At 33.3% G+C, this 27783-nt stretch overlaps 2 protein-coding genes and 2 long non-coding RNA genes across 9 annotated transcripts; 2 read left to right on the plus strand and 2 right to left on the minus strand.

Moving 5' to 3' along the window:
* Window positions 1–425: 425 nt before the first annotated feature.
* LOC145326885 (uncharacterized) lies at window positions 426–1412 on the minus strand. The gene is made up of 2 exons (XR_013882015.1): window positions 1328–1412; window positions 426–1109 (listed from the first exon to the last, which is right to left on the minus strand). It is a non-coding gene; the product is annotated as an uncharacterized LOC145326885 (long non-coding RNA).
* Window positions 1413–2007: 595 nt separating this feature from the next.
* LOC145326886 (uncharacterized) lies at window positions 2008–4470 on the minus strand. The gene is made up of 4 exons (XR_013882016.1): window positions 4304–4470; window positions 3356–3425; window positions 2506–2563; window positions 2008–2104 (listed from the first exon to the last, which is right to left on the minus strand). It is a non-coding gene; the product is annotated as an uncharacterized LOC145326886 (long non-coding RNA).
* Window positions 4471–9057: 4587 nt separating this feature from the next.
* Window positions 9058–17562, plus strand: LOC145326887 (kinase suppressor of Ras 2-like). Of its 6 annotated transcripts, none has more exons than XR_013882019.1 (10): window positions 9058–11496; window positions 11761–11832; window positions 12357–12488; window positions 12845–13022; window positions 13573–13795; window positions 14616–14732; window positions 15206–15405; window positions 15806–16573; window positions 16878–17311; window positions 17402–17562. XR_013882019.1 is itself a non-coding variant. In XM_080170322.1 (8 exons), the coding sequence occupies exons 1-8, from the start codon at window positions 9826–9828 to the stop codon at window positions 16249–16251; spliced, it is 3039 nt and encodes a 1012-aa protein (XP_080026448.1). In that variant the 5' UTR covers window positions 9058–9825; the 3' UTR covers window positions 16252–17562. The 6 variants fall into 6 exon arrangements, 1 of the variants encoding a protein (XP_080026448.1); XR_013882020.1 differs by having other exon boundaries at window positions 17414–17562; XR_013882021.1 differs by having other exon boundaries at window positions 16907–17311; window positions 17414–17562.
* A 297-nt stretch (window positions 17563–17859) lies between these two features.
* On the plus strand, window positions 17860–27393 carry LOC145326888 (uncharacterized). The gene is made up of 14 exons (XM_080170324.1): window positions 17860–17944; window positions 18428–18616; window positions 19123–19261; window positions 19728–19802; window positions 20598–20661; window positions 20921–20970; window positions 21595–21683; window positions 22358–22489; window positions 23149–23258; window positions 23577–23664; window positions 25077–25181; window positions 25633–25679; window positions 26601–26672; window positions 27145–27393. Exons 1-14 carry the CDS (start codon window positions 17900–17902, stop codon window positions 27191–27193), a joined length of 1254 nt encoding a protein of 417 aa, XP_080026450.1. The 5' UTR covers window positions 17860–17899; the 3' UTR covers window positions 27194–27393.
* Window positions 27394–27783: the final 390 nt, after the last annotated feature.

Genomic DNA, 27783 nt, shown 5'->3' on the forward strand with positions numbered 1-27783 from the left:
GACTTGTCACAAAGAATGTTTGTGACTTGTCACATTGAATGTATGAATGTCTCCGAATATGTGACTTGTCACAAAGTATTGTGTGACTTGTCACAAAGAATGTGTGTGACTTGTCACATAGAATGTATGAATGTCTCAGAATATGTGACTTGTCACAAAGAATGTTTGTGACTTGTCACATTGAATGTATGAATGTCTCCGAATATGTGACTTGTCACAAAGTATTGTGTGACTTGTCACAAAGAATGTTTGTGACTTGTCACATTGAATGAATGAATGTCTCCGAATATGTGACTTGTCACAAAGTATTGTGTGACTTGTCACCAAGTATGTGTGTGACTTGTCACAATTTTTCATTAACATGAATTATAAGTGACACATCACAAGTGACATGTCACAATGGTACTACAGAAATAAAAAGGTAATAAAAAAATAGATTTATTTATAAATATTAACTTCTTAATAATCACACCATTTGACAAAACTTAATAATCACAGCATTTGATAATAGTTATTTCTCGCATCATATTATAAACAGCTTTCCGCGCATATAGAATATACAATTATAAGATTAAAACCAGTTTTTTTAGCCCCCAGGTACCAAAGGCACGGGCTAAAAAAACTGTTTTAATCTCATGATTGTACATTTTTATATTCGTAGAAAGCTGGATATAATTCGATGCTAGACATAGTTTTTTGGTATGGATGAGAACTGGTTCCTATCCACCGGATTCAAATGAATACGAGAAAACATATTTAAAGTTTGATACTATAGAAAGAAGTTTTCCCGTCTAATGCTTGCCGACCAAACAAACTATTTTGATACTTATTTTAAGTGAATTTAGGTTAAGTTAATTAAGGATTAAAGACTCCCCCCCCCCTCAATACTTTTGTTGTTTTAATTTGTGGTTGGTTTGTCGCCAAGCATTATAGTGAAAAAACCACTGCAATTTATTTATGTTAATAAGTTCAACTCTTGCAAAACAAAAAGTTCTAATGCTAAAAATTACTCTCCCAAAAAAAGGAATGCAGGATATATGTTAATTAACAATGGAGGTCAGTTACAATAAGGCTTCGAAATCAACGGCATACTTTCTTCTACAGTATCCCTGAAAAAAAAACTTTATTATTAAGATTACTCTTAACATTCAAGTATTATTATGACCATAATACACGAATTTATTTTTATTCTTATGATTATTAAACATGATATTAGTCAATTTTAAAGCAAAATTACTCTATAATTTGAATGCCAGTATGTCGTAAACCTTGTACATATTTTTTTAAAACATCTTAGCTGCTATTAAAGATACAGATATAGAATTACCTGTTCTTTTGCATTGAAAAAAGTGATTCAGTTTTCTTTGAAATTGTGTGGAATATCGGATCTTATTCTTTTATACAGGTTTCAAATCCCTATTATTTTTTTATGAATTCATAAAATCAGTGTTCTGGAGCCAGAGCCGGGACCCGGGAGCAACAACATTTTTGGTGGAGCCGGAGCCGGATCCGGAGCCGTATTTTTCGTTATAATTATAATTTGGCAACGGTCTATTTCCATATAATAAACTGAAAAACTATTGTTACTTAACAAATAGACACACATCCTTCTACTTTTATATAGCTTTAATCAAATAAAAGCAAAATATTTTATATTATTTATTTTATTTTATCAAATTCAATAATGAAAAAAATTGATATATTAATTTTAAGGTAGGAGCCGGAGCCGGAGCTGGAGCTGGAGCCGCATCAAAATTATACGGCTCCTGCACCCTGCATAAAATAAACATTCATAGGTTATTTCCTCAACATTACATATCATCATGTATCTAACATAGCAAACATAGGAAACTTTTTTTAGTTAAGTTAGAATAAGTCAAGACTCAAACAAGGGGGGGGGGAGTAAAGACTTCAATAGGATGTGTCTTCTATCATAGGTTTTTTTTATATTTGCCTTTCTATATTTTAATTGCTTTTGAGACTTTAAAAACAATAATTTGATATGAATTCTTTCCTTAGCATACAAAGCAGCCTGTGCGCTGATAAATGACTGTTACCATCCAGCTTCAGATGCTGGAAGTTTGCCCCCAGCAGTTACAACATCCTTAATGAAAATATATTATTAACTTTACTATTAAAACGAAACTACTGTATAAAAAGGATCTGTCTGTTCGTCTCGTAGAAGTATTATGAAGAAGAAATCCACTTGTAGATTATCTAAATTATCTATTATCAATTTTATCTAATTGTATAAACATCATTATTAAAAAGATTTTCAAGAAAAGAGCAAACAGTTTCAGAAGGACGGAAGTACGGACGGACCTGCCCTAATACTAGAAAAGCTTTGTTTTTAAAAATTATTGATTATCAAGGATCCTAAATTAGATCTATATAGGCTATACTCCATTCTCAATTGTGTGACACACAGACAGACATCCTGGAACTTTTACACAAGGACTTTTTTCTGGGGTGTAATGATTGTTCATGTGGGAATGTGAATCTTACCTTAAGGAGCGAACGGACAGGCAAGACAATGGTGAAACTAAGCACCAAATCTGTTTAACTAAAGTCAACAGAGAAATAAGGTTTACATAATATCTGGCATCTTAAGTTACAAGTCAACAAAAACGATAAATGTATAGGTATACATTAAGAGATATAAGTTTTCCGGAATTTTAATGTAGGGAGTAGATTTGAAATCTGCATCAAATTTTAAGGATTTTTTATAAAATTCGTTTTTTGTAAAATTCTTTATCTAAAAGCGGAAATACATTTTAAGTTAATTAATTTTGACCAATAGGATAGGTGGATTTTAAACTACCTGCGCTCTAATTGGTTGAATGATGTACGACATCCAATCAGAGCGCAGATTTTTTAAATCCACCAATCACGGATGCCAAAATTAATTAACTTAATTTGTATTTCCGCTTTTAGATAAAGAATTATACAAAAAACGAATTTTATAAAAAATCCTTAAAATTTGATGCAGATTTCAAATCTACTCCCTACATTACAATTCCGGAAAACTTATATCTCTTAGTATACATCTCCTGATAAATAAAATTAAAGAACATTTCGACACTATTAGTGTATCTACATTTTATAGCCAACGAATATCAGAAACTAATAAGCGTTTGTAAAATTTTGGTAGTTAGTGCAATGTACAGTCAAATGTCCCCTCTCTCCATGATTACGACTATTTTCAGGAGACTAGGCAAAACATGCTTTTTAAAGTTTCTAGGATGTTTTTCTAAATTATTTGTATAGGAACGTCTACCTATTAAATATTAGAGATACATTTAATACATGTATAATTTAGGTTTTAAATAGGTTGTCAAATCAATTAAGCATAAACCTTATTCCTTGAGCTAGCACTAAAGTCCACAGCAGTTAATTTCGATTTCACTTTTGCTTTCGTTGCCCACCTTAACATAAAACAAGAATTTGACTTTGGTATGTGCGTATCTTTAGGTTTTAAGTTACTCTATCGTACTGCGAATAAAACAACTGTTAGTTCAATAGCAAATAATTTTCAGGGATTTTAGGGGATAAGACTTTGAAAAAAAAATAATTTACGACATTTGTTAGTGGGTGAACTGTCTACTATTAACAGGGATAAGACAATGGAGATAAATTGTTATACATCCCCTATAATCATGAACAAAATATAATTATTTGTTAAAAACTTCAAAATACTCCCTTCTAGTTTTAAACCAACCAATAAAATTCAATATTAGTACTAACCCAAAGTATTTGATCCAACGAACATGATTATATAATATATAATATAATATATAATATATAAATATATACTCCGACGAGCCCCGTTTAGGGCCATAAAGGAGGTGCTAACATAAAAGTCAAGCTTCTTTCAGGTGTTTGTCAATCTTTACTTTGAATTGAGCCAGGCTGGTAGAAGATTTTATTTCGCTTGGGAGATTGTTCCAGCCTCTTACTGCTCTAGAACTAAAAGTGTTTTTGCCAATCTCTGTTCTGCGGAAAGGTAGATTTAAGTTCAAATCTGGGTTAGGTACAGATGAGCGGGTTGAAACTCTGTTGGGGTTTGATCTTGTGAACCAGACTTCTGGATTAACATTGCTTAAGTTGTTTAATAAAACTTTGGGTACAAATAGTATGTATCCCTCTCCTCTGTGAGGTATTTGATTAAAGAATACATATGATAGAACAATGTTACTTTAATCTTTTTAATTCAAAGTGTCATGATAAGCGATTTATTGACAAAATTTTAAAAAAAATAACATGCCATAATATACAAATTTTTGGTAATACGCGTTTTTTTTACCTTGATAAATATTTAAATTCAAAGCTTCAACTCTACAGAGGTCAATGCTGTCAACAAACTGAAACGCTTTAGTAAAACTGGCGTACAAGCCAGATTTAAATATTAGCTTCAAACTCTGATATAACTCCCTGCATTCTTGATTCTGAAAGAAGTTGTATCAACTTTTTTTTTTATAGCTAGCCGGTTCTTTTAGTAAGTAGTAGATGTAAAATTTTTCATAGAATTCAGATATGCAATCGGTTTTTTTGTAGACCTCTTATTTTTAAAGTAATTTAAGTTTAAAAAAAAAATAATTAAGTCGGTTTTAAGGTACTAAAACGCAACAAAATAAAAGAAGAAAATGGTCAGTAAGAACAAAAATAGTAAGATCTTTAATTTGACACCTTACTTTTAAAATTCTGTTGAGTAATTATTGAAAAAATCTATTTTTTTAACCTCGGTATAATAAAAACTTTAGACCTAAATATTTTCTCAAACAGACATAAAAAACATGGGTTCATATATACCATTAGAATCAGAAAAATATTACGAATCCATTGTAAGCAAAATTGAAAAAAATTAAAAAATTAAAAAATTACAGAAATGGCCAATTATTTTTTTTGTTCAGACAACACTATTGTCTTCCCTTTTTTACCCCCTCTTTACCCCCTCTTTACCCCCTTCCCATTTTTATACTCAATTGAAGAATTAAGACGTTGCCTGTACAACATAATATGATATTTTCATATAATTCCTTTTATTGTAGTTTATATACTATATTGTAAACTTTTTTTTCAATTTTGCTTACAATGGATTCGTAATATTTTTCTGATTCTAATGGTATATATGAACCCATATTTTTTTATTTGTGAAATAATAAAATTAAGTTCAAAGTTTTTATTCTCGTGGGTTTAAAAAAATCGATTTTTTCAATAATTACCTGACAGAATTGAAAAAGTAAGGTGTCAAATTAAAGATCTTACTATTTTTGTTCATAATGACCATTTTCTTTCTTTTTTTTGTTGCATTTTAGTACCTTAAAATCGACTTAATTTTTTTTTTTTTAAACTTAAATTACTTAAAAAATAAGAGGTCTACAAAAAAACCGATTGCATATCTGAATTCTATGAAAAATTTTACATCTACTACTTACTAAAAGAACCGGCTAGCTATAAAAAAAATAGTTGATACACCTTCTTTAGAAAAATATTTCTCGTATTCATTCGAATCCGGTGGATAGGAACCGGTTCTCATCCATACGAAAAAACTATGTCTAGCATGCATCGTATTATATCCAGTTTTCTACGAATATAGAAATGTACAATCATAAGACTAAAACCAGTTTTTTTAGCCAGTGCCTCCGGCACCTCGGGGCTAAAAAAAAATAGTTTTAATCTTATAATTGTACATTCTATATCCGCGGAAAGCCGTTTATAATACGATACGAGAAATAACTATTAAACTTTAAAAGAAAAGCAGCGAGTTTTGCTTTACTTTATTGAAAAATAAATATATTATAAAAATTAATTATGTAAAAACGTAAATAAACTAAAAATTACCATAAACTTATAACTTATGTTTTTAGAATAACGTAATTTTACACAATTTAATTTTGCAATTTCAGTCACACTCACCAGTGTTGTTTGTAACAGTTGTGTGTAATTTTTAAATTTTTTAAGGTTGCCATCTTTTGTTGTGACTGAGCGCCAATAGGTTCAAATTTACTTATTTTTGTAATTTTCTTAACTAAATTGTAATTTAAAATTTTGTAATTAATATTTTTGAATATAAGCTAGAAACCCTAGAATCTTATTTTTATTCAATCTTTATTCTTATATTATGGCCCCATTAAAAAATATTTGACAACACTACCAGGCGCATGCGCCAGAAAATAAATTTTTTTCAAATTTTAAGATTTTTTGGGCATTTTTTTTGCTCTCTTTACAATCGAATATAGTCCTTCATGGTGTTAGAGGAGTATATATAATATAAATTGCAAAAAATATATTTATTTGGGATTTTGATATATAATGGGTTAATTTTTTTGGTGACCTGTCACAATTCCCTTAGGTATTTTTTTAAAAACTAGTGACATGTCACAAATATTTTTTTGTGAAGTGTCACAAAAATTCTAAAATTGTAAAAACTAGTGACATGTCACAAATAAATTTTTAAATTGTAAAAACTAGTGACATGTCACAAATAATATTTTTGGAGGGCATCATTTCTTTGTGAATTGGTATGGATAAATTTTTGTGAAATGTCACAAAAATTCTAAAATTATAAAAACTAGTGACATGTCACAAATAAATTTTAAATTTGTAAAAACTAGTGACATGTCACAAATAATATTTTTGGAGGGAATCATTTCTTTGTAAATTGGTATGGATAATTTTTTGTGAAATGTCACAAAAATTATAAAATTATAAAACTAGTGACATGTCACAAAACATTTTTTTTTGGAGTGAATCATTTTGTTGTGAAATGTCCCAAAAAATTCTTAAATTGTAAAAACTAGTGACATGTCACAAAAAATATTTTTGGAGTGAATTATTTCTTTGTGAAATGTCACAAAAAATCTTAAAAATTGTAAAAACTAGTGACATGTCACAAATAATATTGTCACAATTATTGTGACATGTGACCAACATTTTACTGGGAAGGGCGGTCACATGTGGTTCCTAAGTTGAAAGATTTGACAACTTTCCGGGACAGCTGAGAGTGTCATGTGCGTCGTCATATAAATACGTATATTATCTATCCCCTTTTTAGGGGTTTCCTTTCCCATTTCTACTATCATCTCTCCCTTTTAGACGTATTTTTATGATGTCATGCATGGCACTTTCCGATGTCTCCGGTTTTCCTTGAAAAGTACACTTCAGAGAATTTGTACAAATCTGATGTTAGTTATTTAGTATTGTTTACAGCTTTCTTCGGATATTAAAATGAAAAGTTATCGTGGAAAATTGTCTGTAAGATAATGCTATACATGATTTTTCAGTATGGCTGAGAAACGGTTCCAGTGGATATTAATCGGTTTCGAAGCCATACTGGAAAAACATAACTATTTTATCTATCATACCGAATAAATCTTTCGCCTTTTTAAAAAAGGTAATGATTAACTCAAAATTTTATGCTTCTCTGCACATTTAAAACAATTTAAAAATTTTCTCAAAATTTTAAAAGATAAAATAAAATTGGGTATAATCCCTTTCGTGGCAACGCCTCTTAGGGGGCGATTTGTCGAATTTCACAGTAGCTTTTGAGAGGTTATTTTAGGTTAGGTTATGTTAGGTTAGCCGCGCAGGGTTAGAGCCCCTTCAGGGGCTAGAAATAGGAGAAAAGCTTCTGTTAAAATATGACGCAATGTCCCTGAAGAGGCTATGCCATGAAAGGGACTATACCCATAAAATCAATTTAAGTTTCAATCAAAAAAAACAAATAAAGTTTTCTTCATATTTTGCATCCCTCACTATTTGAATATGTTGACCTTACAAGGTCTTTTTCTAGTGCTCAATCATAATTTGTCATAATTATACATATAACTTATTCATCTTCACACTTTTTAAAAGCAAAGCTTTTCTATAATTAGGGTCTGTCCGTCCGTCCCGAAGGGTTAGCTCTTTTCGTTATTTTATACATGTATGCGGTTAGAATTGAACTATCAATATCAATATTAATGCGGTTACCAATTTTCTTTAACACTTGAGTACGATTTAGAAAGCGTAGCAACTCTATAAGTATTTCCAGAATGTTCATACTTCCATTGAAATTATGTCGATTTTTAACTTTCTTGACAACAATATTTTATGTTATATAATTTAATACTGATTCAAGGGACAAAAAAAGTACAATATTATAAGCGAAGCATCTCTATAATCAAGTCATAAAACAGTAAGTATGTCCTTTAAATCATATGCTATATTTAACAGCTTTGCAATTTTTTTTTTAAACTTTACATTTTCTCACTTCTGACACTGCACTGTAGAAGAGTGGGATTGATTGAGGATTAAGATTGGAAGCAAAAATTTCGGAGATTTTTTTTCAAACGGAACGATTTATAGCCATTGCTAAAATTTATCCTTTTTTGTAAAAAAAACGATTTACACTGCTTTTGTTCATTTTTGTTACTTGTTTTAAATTAAATATTAATCTTACAAGACCTTATTCTTATTTAACTAATATTAGTAAATGTCGTCGTTTTACATCCGCCATCTTTATTGCTGTACTTTGAACTTGCCTCTAAAATTATGAAATTTTTCGAAATTACAAAAACAGCTTTTATTTATTTTCTTATGATATAGTTTTTCCGAACTTTTTGGAAACATATTTTGATTAAAGTATTGTCTTATATTCAGAAAATGTAAAAGCTAGCTTTTTAAAGAGATATTGGCACGAAAAAAACTCGTCTCATATTTACCATGGCTAGCAGACAGTAAGGACAGAGGAGTAAGGGGTAATAGGATTTACATGAAAGGGAGGGATGGAGGGCATATTTTGTCCATCTCATTCCACCCCTTGCCCACACTCCCGATCCCTCCGTCATTCCCAATCCCCCATCCCTCTCCCTGCAGGGTAGGGAGAGATGGACAACCATTATTGCATTGCTGCACGTTACACCATAAAAAAAATTACTGTAATAAACAATTTAATTATTTTTTATGGAAATTTTAAATATTTTCTGATATTATAGTGAAGTGAAAGAACTTAAACATGTTACATTTTTATCTTATAATATGTTTTAATTACGTTTCTAGATAAAGGTTTCATTTTTAAGCTAAAATGTCAAATTTTGTGTATGTGATATAATGTATATAAATAAAAATTAAAGTATTAAGTTTTTGTTTGTTTGAAGCATACGATCTCGGAAATTACTGGTCTGAATAGGTTTTGCGGAATTTTTTAAATGGATAGTCCAGTAGTTATGAAAATCTTATCTACAGACGTACTCAAAAACCTTTACAAGCTTATTGTATACAAATAATCATATATGTATACAATATTTTTATTTTATTTTAAGTATATCAACTTGCTTGATATCATGATTTAGGAAATGATTGATGCAGTTTTAAGATTTAAACTTCTTAAACTAAAATTTAAATACTTATTTTTATGACTTCCTGTTGTTTAACTTATTATTAGCTAGGCAAATATATAAATTTAAATGTATTCAATTTTGCTAAACCCAAAACATGTCCTATATGGATGCTTTGTTAGGGTTTATTTTTACTATAAAATAAACAGTTTATCTTATTTTAAAAGGCGATTAATTCATATTTTCCTTCATAGCGTTATGTATGGTATTACAGGCAGATCAAGTAAATTTTACAGTAAATGGACGAGATATTATAAAAGTTTTATGAGAATATAATGTATTTTTATGTATTTTTAATTTCAGAGATAAAATTGTTTAATGAAGGAAAAATGTAGCCTGATGTATAGAGATATGAAAGAATTAAAGAGCTTGCCCGTTTTCAAACTTTGCTCTTACCCATAGCCTAGTTTTTTCAATCCACTTGTTGAGCCCTTTTTGAGCTTACAAGATGGAGGCTCAAGCGTCCCAGGCGCTTAAAAACTGTCAGGATATTCAACATATGATTGATATCACCACCCAGCACCTTGAGAGGCTCAGAGTTACTTTTAACAATGCCAGTGACGAACTCACCAAACAAGAGATTCGAACACTTGAGGGTAAACTTGTCAAACATTTCAGTGAACAGTTGGCGGTAAAATACGGTCTGGGCCCAAATGCCGCCGATTTAGAATTTTTTCCGTCGTTAACACAGTGGCTGCAGGTGGTCGGCGTTTCCAGTGATACAAAGGACGCCATCACCCAGCGGGTCCGCTCCCTAGAGGATCTTAAGGATAAAACAGAATGCGAGCTGAAGAGAATTTTGTTAACAGCCTCGCGAGTACCGCCGGCCCAGAGGCAAGAAGACTTGCGGCGGTTGTGCCGCAGCCTCCAAAATCTGCGGAAATATACAGATGTTCTCGTCTACGGGTCTAAAATGTATGGCCCCGGCGGGGATGCCAGTAAATTAGAGCTTTTCTGGGACAGCTGGGACACCATTGCACAGTCAAAGAGTGAGTGTAGCTCGCCCAAGCACAGCTTTAGTATGCCGCCAAGGCTTGTCCATATCTCCAGTGATGAACTCAACCGGCCGCCCGGATCTGCTCCGTCGGGACACGACTCCCACATTGGACGAGGCAGCCAGGGTCAGAGAATTCCGCATTGTCAGGTTGTCTCCGATCGCATCGGCGGAGGCGATAGTGCCAGCTCTAGTCTGAGTAGTAGCTCGTCGGCTCCGCCTCCTTCTCCCGGCTGTGCCACACTTTCGCCGCCTGTTATCTCAGAAAATTTACCGCCCCGACTTCTAACCACCCCACCTCCTACCCCCAGTTGGAAAGTATTGGGGGGTAAGGATAGGAATAAGTCAACACAATCAAATTTGAGCAAGATTGGCGGGAAATCCTTTAATAGCAGTGGTCGAATAGGCCCGGGAGGGTCAGTATCAACCCCGCCAGCAAGCAAGAAACTGTCGACTAGCGGTGTTGGTGTCCAAGACTGGTCCTCACTCATCAAGTCAGATAATTCCCAAAGCAGCAGCGGCTGTAGTTCAGGCCGCAACAACCATGCCGGTGATAATAGCAATCATAACATCCCTCATGGCAATGATAATTCTAATCATCAAACTGATGTCAGAATTGAACCTGGTGACAATGTTGACTCCAGCGGCTACTCGAGTTCGAGCAGCGAAGCGCCAAATCTAAGTCGTCGTCGGCTGCAGTCGGCCGATGTTGATATCGGCAGCGACTATCACTCCAACCCAGCGGGTATAAGTGGTCCTAGTCCCAGTGCAAGTCCAAAGTCGCCGGCCATAACCTCCTCAATCGGCAGTGGAAGTGTGTCCCACACCTCCTTGCAAGTTCCAAGATCCCCGCGAACTCCCGGCAATTTGAACTTGCCGTTCAACCGGCCAATGGCGCATTCCATTAACCATCGTTTCACGAAAACCTTCAAGCCGGCCAGGTGTGATCTGTGCCAGGAACTATTTTTCCAGGGAATGAAATGCAAGGAGTGCAAGAAGCGTTATCATACAATTTGTCAGCAGCATGTGCCACCTAGTTGTGGTCTCCCAGAACCCTTGTTGGAACATTTTATCAACCAAATGTCGCCCAACCTGCCCAGGTCGCAGCCAATGCTTCATAACCACAGGAAAAAAAAATATATTGCTGCTTTATTCTACTGGATATTAGTGACTGTATTAAAAAGACAAAAGCTTATAAATTATATTTTTTTATATTCTAATTATCTGGGTATCGATTTATTTTATACCTACCCAATCAAAGGCATGGAAAAATATTCGTATGATAGTTAATTTTATTCATTAGAGGGATATATTGCCGCACTTTTTATGGACATGATTGCCCCTATTACTTTTTTTATGGTGCAATATATTTATATTTACTTTGTTACTAGTTTAATTCAACCTCCTCCATTTGAGTCAAGTTCCTCAAGCTGCAATTCATCCACCCCTTCATCTCCACAGGTAAATATACTGGTCCAGAATCATGGAGTGTACGGACATCAAGCAAACAAGGGGAAGGGGGGGGGGGTTGATTATTGTTGAAATCTCGTAGTTAATGTGTAAGGAATTTTCTTAAAACCCAAAAGCGAATTAATTCGTATGTTCTATGATAAAGATGTCTGTCCATCCTTATTTTTGACCGGATTAAGCTTAACATCTAGGTAGTTAATATTATTCAATATCCTTTTCATGTTTGAAAACAAACATTTTCAATGTTGGCTTGTAAATAATTTTTCAAAAGTAAAATACAACTGAAAAATCCCATAGATTCCTGCTGTTTATAAGCCCTTTTGAAAAAAAGACATTTAGTTATTAGTTCTTCTAACAATTTAAAACTTTGTTCCTTAAGCGTTTAAAGCTACTCATCATTTATATTTTATTTCTCAATATATACTTAAGCACCTGTTGGTAGGGGAGGGGTTAGTGCTCAACAAGGTACTTTGTGTAAAAGCGCCACTTAATTTCTCAAACTTACTCATTTTCAGGTGATAGTAACATCCCACCCCACCCACCCAACTCCGCCGTGGGCCGCCAGGGCTGGCCAGCAGCATTTCCGCTTCCCGGATACAACCTCGACTGCCAGCAGCGGCGGTTTTCACCATCATCACCACCACCAGGTATGTAATACCCAGGGAGGGCGTGGACATTGGACTGAAATTTCACTAGTACCATAAGTAAGTTTTATTCTTTCATTCGTTGTCTCAAAAACCTTTTTGTTTAACATCATTGGAGAAGTACAACAATGTATCAATTTATTGTCCAATGCCTTTTCCCTTCAGATCTTTAAGGTTTACAAAACTGGTTTTAATCATATAATTGTACATTTTTATATCTGCGGAAAGCTGTTTATAATGCAATACGATAAATAACTAATTTGATTTACATATTTACATACATATACATAGGTATGTATGTGATTGATCATCTAGGGTAATAAATCTATTAATTGAAAGATTAATAACACAATTTGTAGATGACCAGTAGTGGAATGATGAACATGGGTATGTCAAGTGCAGGAACTACGGGTGGGTCCCACCCCTACGTGGACACTGTCAAGAGCAATGACAGTGACAAGACTTTGTCTGGTAGCTCTGACAGCATTGGCACAGCTTACAGACTTGATTCGCAAGACTCAACTACCAGTGTCGAAGGTATGTGTTTTTAGTACCTAGCGAAGTTACTCTATGATTCAACACGTCCGTCTAATACGTTTCGTGGAAAAGACTATTTTCTCAGCTCCTATAAAAGATAAACGACTGAAACTTCTTGTCAACATTCCCATCAATATGGAGCATAAATCAGTATAAAACATTCATGGCGGTCGGAATAAATTTAGGCAGATTTTTACATACTTTTATATTTTTTTTTCACATATTTCCAAATTCTTTGGTGTTTTTGGTTCAATTACCTATTCATTTTCAAAACTAAAACTAGATCCCAATATATAAATGGAATTATTATTTCTTGGATTTAACACCAGATTATCATGTATTCTAAATTTCTAGTAAAGTGAAACTTTAAGCTGGCTAATATAACGATCCACCATCCATCCCCTTTACCCCATCCCCTGCTCTCCCGTCCAACTAGATAAACGAACTGATCATTAAGTGATATCAATGCTAACAACCTAAATTGACGATTATTTTTCCCTATTATAATATCCACGTATATTTAATTTCCATTGATGTACCACAATTACAGGGGACGGAGTGTCAACCTGGTCAAGCGGGCGGCAGATGTCCATCCGCGAGTGGGACATCCCCTACGAGGAGCTGAAGATCCAGGACAAGATCGGGAGCGGCAGGTTCAGCACCGTGCATATGGGCAACTGGCACGGGGATGTGGCCATTAAGTTCCTCGACATGGAGAATAATGATGATGAATCCACACTTGAAGCTTTCAAACTGGACGTGGCAACTTTCAGGTACAGTTTTTTTTTCCAAGGGGGAGGGACATTCGACTGTTAACCATTTATGGGCTAGTACCTAAAGTTAAATAACTATGTTTTCTAATTCGTTTAATCAATGCATTTTGTACTTTATTTGAATTGTGATTGGTGGTTCTAAACTAGGAGTATCCAAACTTTTAAAGGGCAATTTTATTTATTATCATTTTGAAGCTTCTAATAGGTCCAAGGAAGGTCTATAAATATTTTGGGGGAGGGTACCTCTATCCTCCAAAGATATATTGCTCCTAGAAATATATCCCTACCTCTCCATAAAGTGTCACTACCTCTCCATAAAGTGTCCCTACAGGCATCTAGGGGCTTAGCCGGTAGTTGTTTAATTTAATTTGATTTGTACTTTGATTTATATTTAACTTTGTGTTCTTAAGCGAATTCTTTTGTTCTTTTTGTTTATCTAAACTTATTGCTTGAAAATAGTTATCAAAATCAAATTTAAGTACACAGCGAAGTATATTCATACTCATCGACCCAGTTGGAAAGGAAGGAGAGGGTTGCGCTAAAAATGCGTAAAGGTTGTGAGTTTTAATTTTAAAACAGTAGTAGAACGATAACTTTAAAAAAATGTCTATAGTTCTTTTCAATAAGAAATATACATATTTAGTGAATATTATCGTTCTACTACTGTCTTTAAGCCTTAAAACTCACACATTTACGGATTTTTAGCGCAACTTACTCTACCCTTTGTGATAAAAATTTCCAAAAACTTTATTTAGATACCTACTGTTTTTATGAACAAAAGTAATGAGTAATCACTTAACTATTTCTATTTCATTTTTAGAAAAACCCGCCACGAAAACCTTATCCTGTTTATGGGTGCGTGTATGAAGCCCCCCAAACTTGCCATAGTCACCTCATTGTGCAAGGGAAACACCTTGTACACCCACCTTCACCTTAGGTAAGTGTTTTTTTTGGTGCTTTTCCTCTAAAAATACCTCATTTCCTGTACTTAATAAAACCTAAATTGACCTAAAGTAGTAAACTAAAGAAAACCCCTCCCCTTATTTTAACTTGGAGGGAAAACGCTAATTTAGAAATAAGTACCTACCTACCTACTTATCTTTTTTCTACCGAAAAACTAAGCAAAGGTTTATAAATGTTTTCTCTTGTATAGTTATACGAAATTTTACTTTTATTTGACTAAAAAATACCCTTTCATAAGATTTTAAATATTTTAAACATTTAAGTCGTACTTGAATTTCCTTTTTTATACCTTTATATTCTGCATCTCAACCTTATAATTATACTGCCCTTTTCTTAGTTATTACACAATTCTATTTTGATAAATGTTAAAACGTTAATATCTATCTCCTTAACATTTTGTTTTAAATTTCTTTGAAAAAATCTCTAACTCATGATTAATATTTATAGGAGGGACAAGTTCTTTATGAACAAGATCATCCTAATAGCCCAGCAGATAGCCCTTGGTATGGGATACCTCCACCACAAGGGTATTGTACACAAAGATCTCAAGACAAAGAATATATTTTTGGAGAATGGACGTGCCATTATAACAGATTTTGGACTGGTCAACGTGGCGCAACGCCTCTGCTCCAGACATAAACATCCAGGTAATGTTTTCACTGCTCAGTAGGCGGTTTAAAATTAAGAGGGGGGGGGGGGGGGGGGCTGGGTAGGTTTTCTTTTGTTTATTTATTACTGGAGGTCATTTAAGGTTAGTTTTTATTCCCGCAGGTTTATGCCCCATAGAGGCTAGAGTTAGGAATAAACTACCCCTCCCCACCCACCCCCCCCCCCCCCCCCTATTTTTATTTAAAACTAATGAGGCGAATTGGGCTGATTGCTCGATAGACACAATAAGGTAATCATAAGATGTAGGTTGTCAGTTATTAGTCCTGAAATAACCTCTTAAACTTTCTGTAAATCTATACACAAGTTTTGTTTCTCCAAAATGATAAGTAGTAGGTACTTAACTTTGCTTTTCTAAATCCTTGTTTTTTTCTTCTCTAGGTGAAACCGCAGCTAGTCATCCCTCCAGCCAAGAGTATATGTCCATCCCCGCAGGTTGGCTGTGCTATCTGGCACCAGAACTCATCCGCGAACTGCGCGTGGTCCAACAGACGCGCGGCGAGGACCTCCCGTTCACACGCGCCAGCGACGTGTACGCCTTCGGTACCGTTTGGTACGAGCTGTTAACTGGCGAGTGGCCGTGGAAACAGCAGCCGCCAGAGGCGATCATCTGGCAGGCCGGTCGGGGCATGAAGCCAAGTCTCGCGAACCTACAGGCCAACAGAGATGTGAAGGATATTTTAGTGCAGTGCTGGCTGTACAACCCAGACCAGCGCCCTGACTTCTCTGGACTCCTGCAGACCCTGGAGAAGATTCCTAAGAAACGGTTGGCCAGGTCCCCCTCGCATCCTGTACACTTGTCAAGATCAGCTGAGTCCGTATTCTAAAAATTTTGGTTCTAGAAGGGGACGTTTCGTGAATAGGATCGCTTATCTCAAATAAAATCACGATAACTACAGTTTTTGAAAATTTTAAGTCGAGTTTTTATGTGGAGTCTATAAATAAAATTGTCCCATTAAAAAAGCTACAATTAACTTATGCTTTAAATTTTTTTCAAAATTAAAAAATAAAATGAAACGGACCCTATAAATAAACTTTTTGTTCAATATGGTATTTTTTTCAATTTTACTACCTAGTAGCTTTATATTATTTCTTTGTTTTTAATGAGCAACATAAATAACAAATATACATAACTCTTTTGTTTTGGCGGTGACTTGAATCTTTTCAGAAAGCATTATAAAGTTTGCAGGGGTGTATATTACATAATTATATTTGAAAATTTAAAGAATTTGTTTGCTGGGTTTTTATGCATGATTTAAAAGAAAGATTAGTATTTAGTAGCGAAGCTCAATACTATGATTTATCGCATATTTTCTCTGAAATGTGAGTATATACCCCTGTTTTTTTTTTAAAAATTCATTCGTTTGGCTAATTTTGTTCTTTTAAGTATTATATAATATTATTTTAGTAAGCCTTGGTCTTAGAAACTGTTAATATAAATAAAATGCTCAAGATTCAAAAGCTGCTGAAACATTGGTTAAGCATTTTCCCTTTTTTATTGTCAAAACAAAACTTTTACATTTGTTGGATGAGTTGTCAGGCTTTATTCTCTGCATTTATGATCTCATTGTATTCTATGTTTAGTCATTTATATTTTTTAGTTGTTTTTCTTTACCTACCTAGCTGATTATTTTTATACTAGTCCACAAACTTATAAAAAAAATACATGTATTGTACATTAAAAATCATCAATAAAGAACATATTTCAAGCCTTTATATAGGGATTTAAAACCAAAGAAAAAAAGATTATTAATTTTAGTGGATTAAGAAAATTTTTATTATATGTTTAAAATATTTCAGTAAATATAAAAAAACAGGACAAGGTTTTAAAATGTCATATAAATTTTGACAAAATGTTTAACGTATATAGTTTTTAAAATATCTTAGGTAAATTGCAGTTCCAACTTTTTAAGACACAAAAATATGAAGAAAAAAACCTTTGAAATAGTAAATATTATTTTAAAAAGATATTTAAAGACTTATTGTAAGCGTTCAAGCACAGAAAACATATATAAAACACACAAAATAAGATGCTGAAACACAAAACTTAAATGTGATATTATATATATATTAAAGATTATTATTATATTATAATTTTCTGTTCAATGTTATCCATTTCAATAAATGAAATAAAGAAATTTGCTTCTAATTTTTGTTCACTGTCCCCCTATAAGGTAATAGAAAAAATATCTTTTTGGCTTGATGGTGATATTTTTTTCAATAATAAATATCATTCTTGCTAATAAGATGTATTAGGGATTCTTCCATGAATGAAGGGTATTCAACCATTTCATTTATTATTTCTTAGAAATTACATATATGATTGAAATAATATTGGGTGACAGAATAATTTTCACGGAAAAATCCCTTTCAAAAATTAAGGTGAACATAAATATTGCTTAATCTCTTATTCCTCTCTCTTTGTAGAATAATAGTTGATAAAAAGGTATTATTCCGAACTTTTATAGATGCAAAATGAGCAAAAATGTTGGTGAAACGAGAAACAACAAATATCAACTCAGGGAATCCAGATACTTTTTGAAAATACATATTTCCTTTTTATCTCGAGGAAACTTAAGGGATAAGACACTGGACGATAAAATATACATTTCCAATGATGATATACTTAATTACACCATTTTCAGAATAAAATTATTGGTTGTAAAGTATGTACGCTGCTAGTTTAAAACCAACCAATCAAAATTCAATCAATGTACTTAAAGTTTTTTGAGCTAACAAATAAGACGTACATACTCGTTGTTATATTACTTTGGGTACCAGTGTAATTTACAGTCTAATGTAACCTCCCTTACTGATAAAATCTATAAATTTTGCACTGTTTGCTACTTTAGATCTTAAAACCTGTAGCTAATAACATACACCATGTTTTATTCCTATTAAGGTACCTAATTATTTAATAAAACTAAAAAAATAACAAGTAAGTTTTTAACAAAAATGAAATCTTATATTTAACTAAATATCTAATATCTGGAAAACTCTAATAGATCTGAAACTGCTCAAAACAGAAGTGAATTACAAGAAGCTTGGTCGCCTGAAGGCTACAAGAAAAAATCCTCCAAACTAAATAAAGAAAAATCCTCTAATGAACAAACTGAAGAGGAATGGTTACGTAGGCTTTGTATGACTGGAAATAAGATTGCTCATGATGCTGGAATGAATCAAGATTTTAAGGTATGCTTATTTGTTGTTTTGATAACATTTTTTATTGATCCCCCCCCCCCCCCCCCCCCCACCTTTACTCCTGAAGAAATTCAAAATAAGGAAATATTTCGCATTGTTTTATTTTTGACAATATTGAACTAAAAATAATATTAGTTTATAAGTATTGAATTCCAAAAATAACTTAAAATGTGTACCTAGACGTTTACCCTTTTTCTTAATTGAATCTTTTTCTACCGTGATCTATGTCAATTTTAGAAGTTTGTTAAATTTGCCTCTCAAACTTTATTTTCATGTAGATATCATAACGTGGATATCATAACAGGGGAAAAATTGTCGTCAATTCAGCATGCCAACATGGAACTCACTTATTTTCAGTTTGTGTATATCCAGTTGGTGGAGGGGGGGTATCGTTCTATTAGCCCGCTGCATGTTTCACTTTTTATAAGAGAATAAGAAAATCTGGTGTAATATCCAAGTAATAATATATCCATTTTATCATTGTTTCTTGTATTTAGGTTGAAGTGGACGAAAAGTTGTCCTTGAAGGGAAAACAGTTCTTCCAAGATAATTTCTTCATGGTCATAGTTAACATGTTTATTGGCCTCATCTCAATACTCTATATACCAAATATCGCCAGGATTCTTAAAATTACAGGTACAGTTATTCAGTGAGTGAGGTCACAGGACAGAACACTAGTACACCCAAAGTTTTATAAGTTTTTATCTTATCTTTGGGTTTATTAACGATTTGGGTAATTTTAATGAATTTTCATTGGTTGGATCAAAAATGGTGTGACTTAGGTAATCATCAATGGGATGTATAATGTGTATCAATAAACCGTCCATTGTCTTATCTCAAATTACGAATCTTTGTATAGACAGATTTCCGCGGATATTAAAATAAAAAAAATAATTCAAGTTAATGTGGCCTCGAGGGTATTGATTTTATGATTTAAAATTGTCTAAGGTGCTATGCAATATATGGTTTTTTCAGTACAGCTCAGAACCGCTTCTAATTCTAATATATATATATCGGTTGCGAAGCAATAGTCGAAACAAAGCTTGTAGGTATACAGTCACTATACACTAGTGATATTTTTACAAATATTTTGTTATTATAGGAAAATCTGGTTCTACTGCTCTCTCCTTTCAAAGATACCTCAGCACACTAATCCATGCTATACAATGGTTTCAAAGTAAGAATAGTTATTTCTTGCATCGCATTATAGACAGCGTTCCGCGGATATTAAAATAAAAAAATATAAGATATAAACCAAAAAGCCTCGGGCTAACCAAACTTGTACCTATTAATTTTATGATTTTTATTTCAATATTCATGTTTTCATTGTTCATTGCCTTACACCTAAGATCCTTGATTTCAACAATTACTCAATATTTTAACTTTAAGAAGGGATAGTTTCAATGAAATAATTTTAGTTTAGAATTGTGGTTTATATTACGAATCAAAAGTTTTATGTGGTTAAACTTTGCCTAGTTTAGAATAGGAATCAATCATTGTCTTAATAAGTGAAAATTTTTGGTTAATGTTGAAGAATATCGTAATCTAACTAAGTATCTAGAAATATTTTCACGGATGAAAGCAATTTTCATCTTTCAATAAATTTATCTAATATAGTAGTAGGATGTATATGTGTTACATAAAAAAGGCGGATCATGGAAAGAAAACGAAGTAGCCGGTTTCTTCGTACTTTCACAGTTGCTTTTGATAGGTTATTTTAGGTTAGGTTGGATAAATGTTAATGATTACCCCGCAGGGTTAGAGTCCTCTAGAAATAGAAGAAAAGCCACTGTGAAAATACGACGAAACCCGAAAAGGCATATTTTTTCTTGAAAACTTACATTGTTCTTACAGAGTTCCAGCTATAAAGACTAGTTTATTTTCCTTAAGTTTTTATTGAATTTAAAAAAACATTTAAAAGCATCTAGGATTAAATTCTAAGCCTTAAAAAGTTCACGATATTTGTTTTTAGGTTCCGAAGATATGAGCATATCATTAAAACAGGTTCTTGCCCTCCATAGAGCTGGGTCATACAGGTAAGTCTATTTTTGAAGATAATTTATCCAGTGTAAGAAGATATTTGACATAAAATAATTTAGGTACCTACTTAAAATAAAAAAATAAGATTAAAATATACCCTATTTTATATAGTGGCCTGGTAAAAGCTTTTTTTTGTTTCGAATATCTTTATTACTAACCCTTAATTATAATAATGTACAAAAATATTTTAATGTTTACCTCAACTCGCTAAATGCACTACATAGAACTAACCCTTCAACAATTTTAATGTTTCAGGGGACAGAAGGAGGGATTAAATAAGACTGGCCAGAAAGAAATCAGTAAAGGTAATGCCTAATATCATTCGAAAATAAAATTTAATCCGAACTAGAATTTAGAAGCATAAAAAGTACATTGATTGGTCCAATTTTTCGTGAATTTAAACGGACACTGTTAACAGTAAGGTTGACTTTTCCGAATGCGATTTTATAATACAGCAAATATTAGGTACATAAACTGCAATGCACGGCGTTTTCCCTCAAAGTGCGTAGTAGTGGCCCACCCCCTTATTTTAGAATAAATTTAGGTTTGGTTATCCATAATACAACTGTCCGTCCCTTAAGGTCTCGGTAACCAATGAACCGATCGGATTCTACTCTTCATGGAATATACCTACTGGGCCTGTGGTGGTTTTAGGCTATTTCCTTGGGGGATGGGACACCCCCTCTAAAAAACACAGAAAAATCCCCCTCATTTTTTTTGTTTTAATGGAAAGAAGTGGGGGCACCTTTGTGTGGGCACTTAATTTTTTTTTTTTTTTCTCTTTGGGCAAAGCCCCTAGAGGCTAGGGGCGAAGCCGCTAGTGTTATATATATTGTGTTATATATTGGGTAGGGGCACTGCAGGTAATGGGTTAGGTTTAGGAAAACTCTCCTCTTATTTTTAGGATAATATATTTCTTATATTTCTAGGGATAACTCAGTTTGACATGGTGGTAACCCAATGGGGATTTATTGGTCCAGCCTTGGTTTTCAACCATAGGATTCCTTTCTATTCTCAGGTAATTATCTTTTACTTGACATGATAAATAAATTTTTTTAAATGTGCAAAACTCTACTTTTATTATCGCTTGTACCATTGTGCAGTACATAATATATCTCATCCTTATTCATGATATGAGAAGCCTGACTGTAGTCAACATAAAAACAACAAGGATGCTTTCCTGCAAAGTGCACTGACAACCCTCCACGCCTTATTTTGAAATAAATTGAAAATAATTGGGGGCGGGGGAGGTGGGATTTTTATTCCATGTGCGTATCCCCTGCGTGGGGCCTTAAATACACGGGGCCTATATCTCCGTTACTCTAACCCTGCAAGGCTGCCCAGTACCCAATAACTTACCTAATTTTTTTGGAACAGGAGTTGGAGGTTATTTGTTCTAAAAAGATACTTTAAGGGATAGCCCCACAACAATCCTATTATAAAAAGTAATAAGTGTTTTTCTGTCCATGCAGTGTAGCTTCTCATAGATTACGGAAAGGTTTTTTTTGGGCGGGGTGGGGGGGGGGGGGGGGGGAGAAAAATTACCCTTCCAATTTTTTTTCTATAAAACAGAAACTGGAATTGAAAGTGGGGGTTCGACTTTCCTCCAGCCTCAGGGTCCCCTAAAGGCCTCTAGGTGCGTAGCCGCTGGAAATAAATATTATGCTCTTCTTTTATCTTCTAATATTTCAGGGAGATAGTGAAGAAGGGTTTATCTACATAATGTACTTGGTTGGAAAATCATTGGGTATTCTAGATGAATATAATCTCTGCTCTGGCACTGTTCAACAAACTAAGCAACGTTGTAATCTTGTTTTAAGAGAGGTAATGTAATTTTAGGTAATATGGATATTGGTAGTATAGTCTTTATAGTCTCAAATTTTGTTGCCTGTCAAATCATATTTTTTTCTATTTCTTTTTAAACATACTTAGACACAACGTAGAATGATGCTGTAAGTATTGGTGCAAAAAATGGGGACGAATTTCAAATTGAATTGACGGGGCTAATTTTATACGTCACAAGTGAAGGGAAAACCCCATCTCTTTTCTAGGGGGTTTCTCCCCTCCCTTCCCTTTTCTTTCCCTTCACTTGTGACGTATAAAATCAGCCCCGTCAAATCAATTTGAAATTCGTCCCCATTTTTTGCACCAATACTTTCAGCATCCGTAGAATATTTGTTTTGTTTCAATATTTCTCATTTACACATTACAAATATACATGTAGAACAATTTTGTATTCTTTACTTACACAAAGTTGTCCAGTTGTGTCTTTGATTTGAAAACTTCGTGAACATGTCAACTTGTCAAGGCTTAATTCCATTTATTTATCATATATTATTGACCTACAATAAACTTGAACTATATATAAAACATGTAAAGGATCTCAGTAGATAGTAGGTACCTATTCTATTTGGCGATTTTAAGTTATCCATTAACACCTTATTAATAAAAATAACCTTGCAAGATGATTTTGTTATATTCAGGTGCTGCAGCCATGTTTGGAGAATAGAGATGATCTTTCTGAACAGATGACTTTTCATTTGTTAAACGGAGTCAATGTTTTGAATCCCCTCATTGTGGAACGAGATTTTAAGTAAGTAATTTGGATATCAAGCTTTTCTGTAATAGGTATTTTATATTAGTATATTATCCTATTGTATGAAGTACAATGTCTCAATGGATGTTTAATATAAGTGGATATTATGAAAGGAAAAAGATTGTCGTCAATTTTGGTTGCTAACATTAAACTCATTTAACGGCCAGTTCGTTCATACAGTTGGAGTGGAGGGGGGGGGGGGTTAGTTATTTTAGCCAGCTTAATGTTTCAATTTATTAGATTACAAGCTGGTGTAAGATCCAGGTAATAATGAATCCATAGTACTTAGTTACTTGATGTTTGTTTCAATTGCAGGTCGTTATCTGACAAGCTGTTATTGGAGGAAAAATTGTCAGATGAGAATGGGAGCACAGTTTACCAATTGTACCTGTTTTTCTTTCAGGTATTATTCATCATTCGTGGAATTTATTATCCTCGTTTTCAATAAAACCTGTTTTTGTGCAAATGCCACGATTTTAAAACCTTTGGCCCTCCAATGCAATGATTTAACTTGGAATACCCTCTCACAAAAAATCCTTTTTAAAGGGGGGGGGGGGGGGGTATGCAACCATCTCGTAATCAATGATTAAATTCGAATTTCGATCTGAAATTTTTCTTGAGTAACCTTTGCTAGGTCTATTTTCCCTAAATCGAACAAAAAGTAGGAAAAGTAACGGCTGGCGGCTCAGCCTTTTAGCCGTTTTTTTTGCCTATTTTCAGGGCAAATTCATCATTAATTACGTAGGAATCAACTTTTTAAAACATATTTTTGAATTAATTCATGTTAAATGATAGCAATAACCATTTTTAAAATTTCTAGCACCAAGAGCTACAAGCTAGAACCGATTGATAAGGTTTTTGAGCGACAAAAGTATTATGTGGAGATAGGTTTCGTGACTAATTTGCTCTAAATATAGCCAAAAAATGGCAAAACAGCTGAGCCGCCTGCCGTTAGCCGTTACATTTCAAACTTTTTGTTCGATTTAGAGAAAATAGACTTACCAAGGATTAATCATGCAAAATTTCAGATCGAAATTCGAATTCAAAGTGCCAATTAATCATTGATTACGAGATGGTTGCATTACCCCCCCCCCCCCCCCATATTTTACAATTTGTTGTCATTATTTTTGAAATGTTGTCGGTCAATAATTGAACTTTGAAAAGCAACGGGGTAATTCCACGAAATGTGTTTGAATTTGAATTTTGTAATCCTGTTCAATGCTTTAAACTACACTCTCAAGGCATATATAATATTTAAAGAACTTCAATTTTCGACCACATAGTTTTAACTTTTAGAAATATCAAGACTTGAAAATCATACCGATGCTTCTGTCATGACAACCATTCTTTTGTGGCCTAATACAAAATTCTTTATGTGACATGGTATTCTTGTAACCTATGGTTACATTCATTTTAAGATATTTTGATTTTGTTATCGCATATTAGAAAATTTTGGGGGTAACTTTAAAACCGCCTCCTGGTAAAAGTACATTTTTCTCTCGTGTATCTTCATGGCTAACCTATAAGTAACCCAACTCGCTAAATATACCTTATGAAACTATCCCTTTATGGAAGACTAGCGAATGCACCCTTTGTATCTAGGGGCTCTGTATTCGAAGGGATAAGAAGGGGGAAGTTTATTAGACTAGAAAGGCTAAAATATAAAAGAAATAGCCTAAAACCATCTCGTACCTATAGGAATCTTCTTTTAAAAGGAGAACTTTCAATAGTTATTTAAATCTTAAGCTTCAGACAAAAATAAGATAATGTATAGTCCTTGAAAACTTAATTTTAATGAGACCTTCCCTTGTTTAGAAAGTAATGTATATGCCTGGAAGCTGGATTATTAGAGTGTTTACAAACAGCCTTCTCAAGTACAATATCTGGCTTGCAGGCAGATGGTCATCCTATATTTTTCAGGTATATCATTTTTAAAAATATTAACAGGGGGGGGGGTGTTATTACCCTCCTAAATTCTAAGGGTATTGAACAAGGGCACAAAGCGATAAATAAATTTTTTTTTTTTGGGGGGGGAGGGAAGTCATAATTTTCTTTTTAGAAGTTTCTCCAGAATTTGACATAATCGCCTTTGTTTAATATATAATTTTTTTCACTATGACATTGAAACCGATTTATATCCGTTAGATTAGAACAGGTTCTCAGCAATTCTTTAAAATCTTTTATAACATCGTATTACACGAACATTTCTACGAATATTACAAAATCATAATATTAATACCAATTTTGTTAGCCCGGACCATCGGCCCCTCAGGTCTAGCAAAACTGTTTTAGTTTTTCATTTTAATATCCGCGGAAATCTGTCTATATAACAATGCGATAAATAACTAGTATAAATCTTATATAATTTTAGTGTGTCCAAAATAGTCAAGAAGGGGCGCGACCCTCAATAATTGACAGGTATTGTTCTCATTCAACTTTTTCCAGTATGGCTTCGAAACCTATTAATATCCGGTAGATTAGAACCGCTTCTCAGCCTTATTAAAAAATCATATATAGCATCGTATTATAGACAATTTTAACGAACACTGAAATAAAAACCAAATATATACCTAATTTTTTAGTTTATTATTCTCGGAAAGCTGTCTGTAATATGATGCGTTATATAACTATTCAGAATTTTCAGAAACTTGATCTGTCGTTTTATAATTTAACTAGCGGTTACGCCCCTAGAGGCTTCCATTTTTAGTTTTGAAAAGAAAAGGAAATTTTTCTTAAAAGAGTGAAGATATTCTCACCCAAATTAGTTATCTTCCCTTGGACCTACAATAAGCTTCATTGTAAACTATATCCAGCGAAATTCTTCCCTACACAGAAGTTTGTAATGGATTAATAGTGAACCTATCAGATAACCTTATTTGTTCTTTGCTCACGACCGTACCTCTCTTTTAAAACATCACTTCAATCTCGCGGTCTTTATATTGATCTTGAGTTACATATATGAGTAAGAGCCCCTCCCCCTTCCTGATAGTCAAAGTCGGCGGGAAAGAAAATTAACAATAATGACAACATCCAAAAAAGCGATGCTCCACAAATCAGATAGTCAATTTAACTGACATTAACGATTAAAGAATGCATTTGATATTCTACATAATAAAGAATTGGCTACCTTATGTATACAATATTACATCATGCTTAAATTGGACATACTGACTTTCTGAAATTGATTAGAGAGTTGCTAAGCCTTAATAATTGGAAATTCTAAAATGCTCAAATAAACGATAAGAACTATCCATTAAGGGCGTATGTAACGGTCCTAAATGTAGAAAAGCTTCGCATTTAGAAATTTTTATGTTACAATTAAAATAATTTTTTTTTCAGATTCAGTGCAATTATGAACATTCCTATATTCTCTGCGATTAGCATTCCTGGGTATTTCTTCCAAAAATTCAGGTAAAGCGGTTATTTTATAGTTCAAAATTTTACTACATTAAAGCTTAGTTCCAATGCGTTGGTTTCTAAAAGTGTCTCATTCGCCCTCCCTCCCTTTTTCAATTTTTTAACTAATAACGGAAGGGTTGGTAGTTTTTATTGAAGGCATTAACTTGTGGAACATTATCTTGTTTGGAGACAATTTTATAAAATAAAACTTTTGCTGATAAATAAAATGAATGGATATATATTGGATCTTACACCAGATTATCGAAATAAATTGATGTAGATGGATAAAATAACGATTCTCCCATTATCCCCCCCCCTTTACCCCATGCCCTCCCCTCCTTCTGGATAAACGAGTTCACCAATAAATGATGTCCATGTTAGCAACCTAAATTGTCGACAATTATACCCCTGTCATATTATTCACGTATATTTTATAATATATATCCTTTACGAAATGGCCGTAATAAATCCTTTTTTTGTTTAGGGATTCAGTAAGAAAATGTTTAAGATCAACAAATGCTCGAGTTTTATAAATAGATATTCAAAATTGAAGAACTAGAAATGAAATGTAAAGCATAAAAAGCCAGCTCAAAATCTACAAAATGTGCGTTTAAAAAAAAGAATCTACATAGATGTGAAGTCTTCCAGCTCAAATTAGTATTTTTATTAATGATCTGAAATTAAAATATTGTTGTATAAAAGAGGGTTCTGTTATTAAAGTCTCGTAAACTAGGTGCAAAATAACATGAAAATAATCATTTCTTAATAGGGATTTGACAAAGAACTAAAAATTTATTTATCAATGATTTATCCCGATATTGATAAACAAAATTACCCCTTTTTTAGTCAAAATTATTGAAAGAAAAGTTTTGACACTACTTGTTTGGAACCAATCAACCACGATCCACAAGTACCCACAGTTTTTTCGCCAACTGATTAGAACGCGGTTGTAAAACTTTGTGTACCAGTGTAATTTACATTTCAATAGCCCCTCCTTTCATGCTAAAAGTCATATATTTATAAAGTTAAGAATAATACTAGATTTTCCTAATGCCGACCTTTGTCCCCAGATTACGAGATCTTTACAATAGTACCCACCCCCCCCCCCCCCCCACCTCACAAA

The sequence above is a fragment of the Acartia tonsa genome, chromosome 8 (assembly GCF_053477335.1).
Source record: "Acartia tonsa isolate MP-2025a chromosome 8, ASM5347733v1, whole genome shotgun sequence".
In the NCBI taxonomy this organism is placed as follows: Eukaryota; Metazoa; Arthropoda; class Copepoda; order Calanoida; family Acartiidae; genus Acartia; species Acartia tonsa.

Coding starts and splice junctions, on each gene's coding strand:
- LOC145326887 (XM_080170322.1), top strand. CDS start 9,826: ATGGAGGCTCAAGCGTCCCAGGCGCTTAAAAACTGTCAGGATATTCAA. Junction 11,497..11,760: donor AGCCAATGCTTCATAACCAC/AGGAAAAAAAAA, acceptor TACTTTGTTACT/AGTTTAATTCAACCTCCTCC. Junction 15,406..15,805: donor CTCCAGACATAAACATCCAG/GTAATGTTTTCA, acceptor TTTCTTCTCTAG/GTGAAACCGCAGCTAGTCAT.
- LOC145326888 (XM_080170324.1), top strand. CDS start 17,900: ATGAGCAAAAATGTTGGTGAAACGAGAAACAACAAATATCAACTC. Junction 21,684..22,357: donor GGATTCCTTTCTATTCTCAG/GTAATTATCTTT, acceptor CTAATATTTCAG/GGAGATAGTGAAGAAGGGTT. Junction 23,259..23,576: donor ATTGTGGAACGAGATTTTAA/GTAAGTAATTTG, acceptor TTTCAATTGCAG/GTCGTTATCTGACAAGCTGT.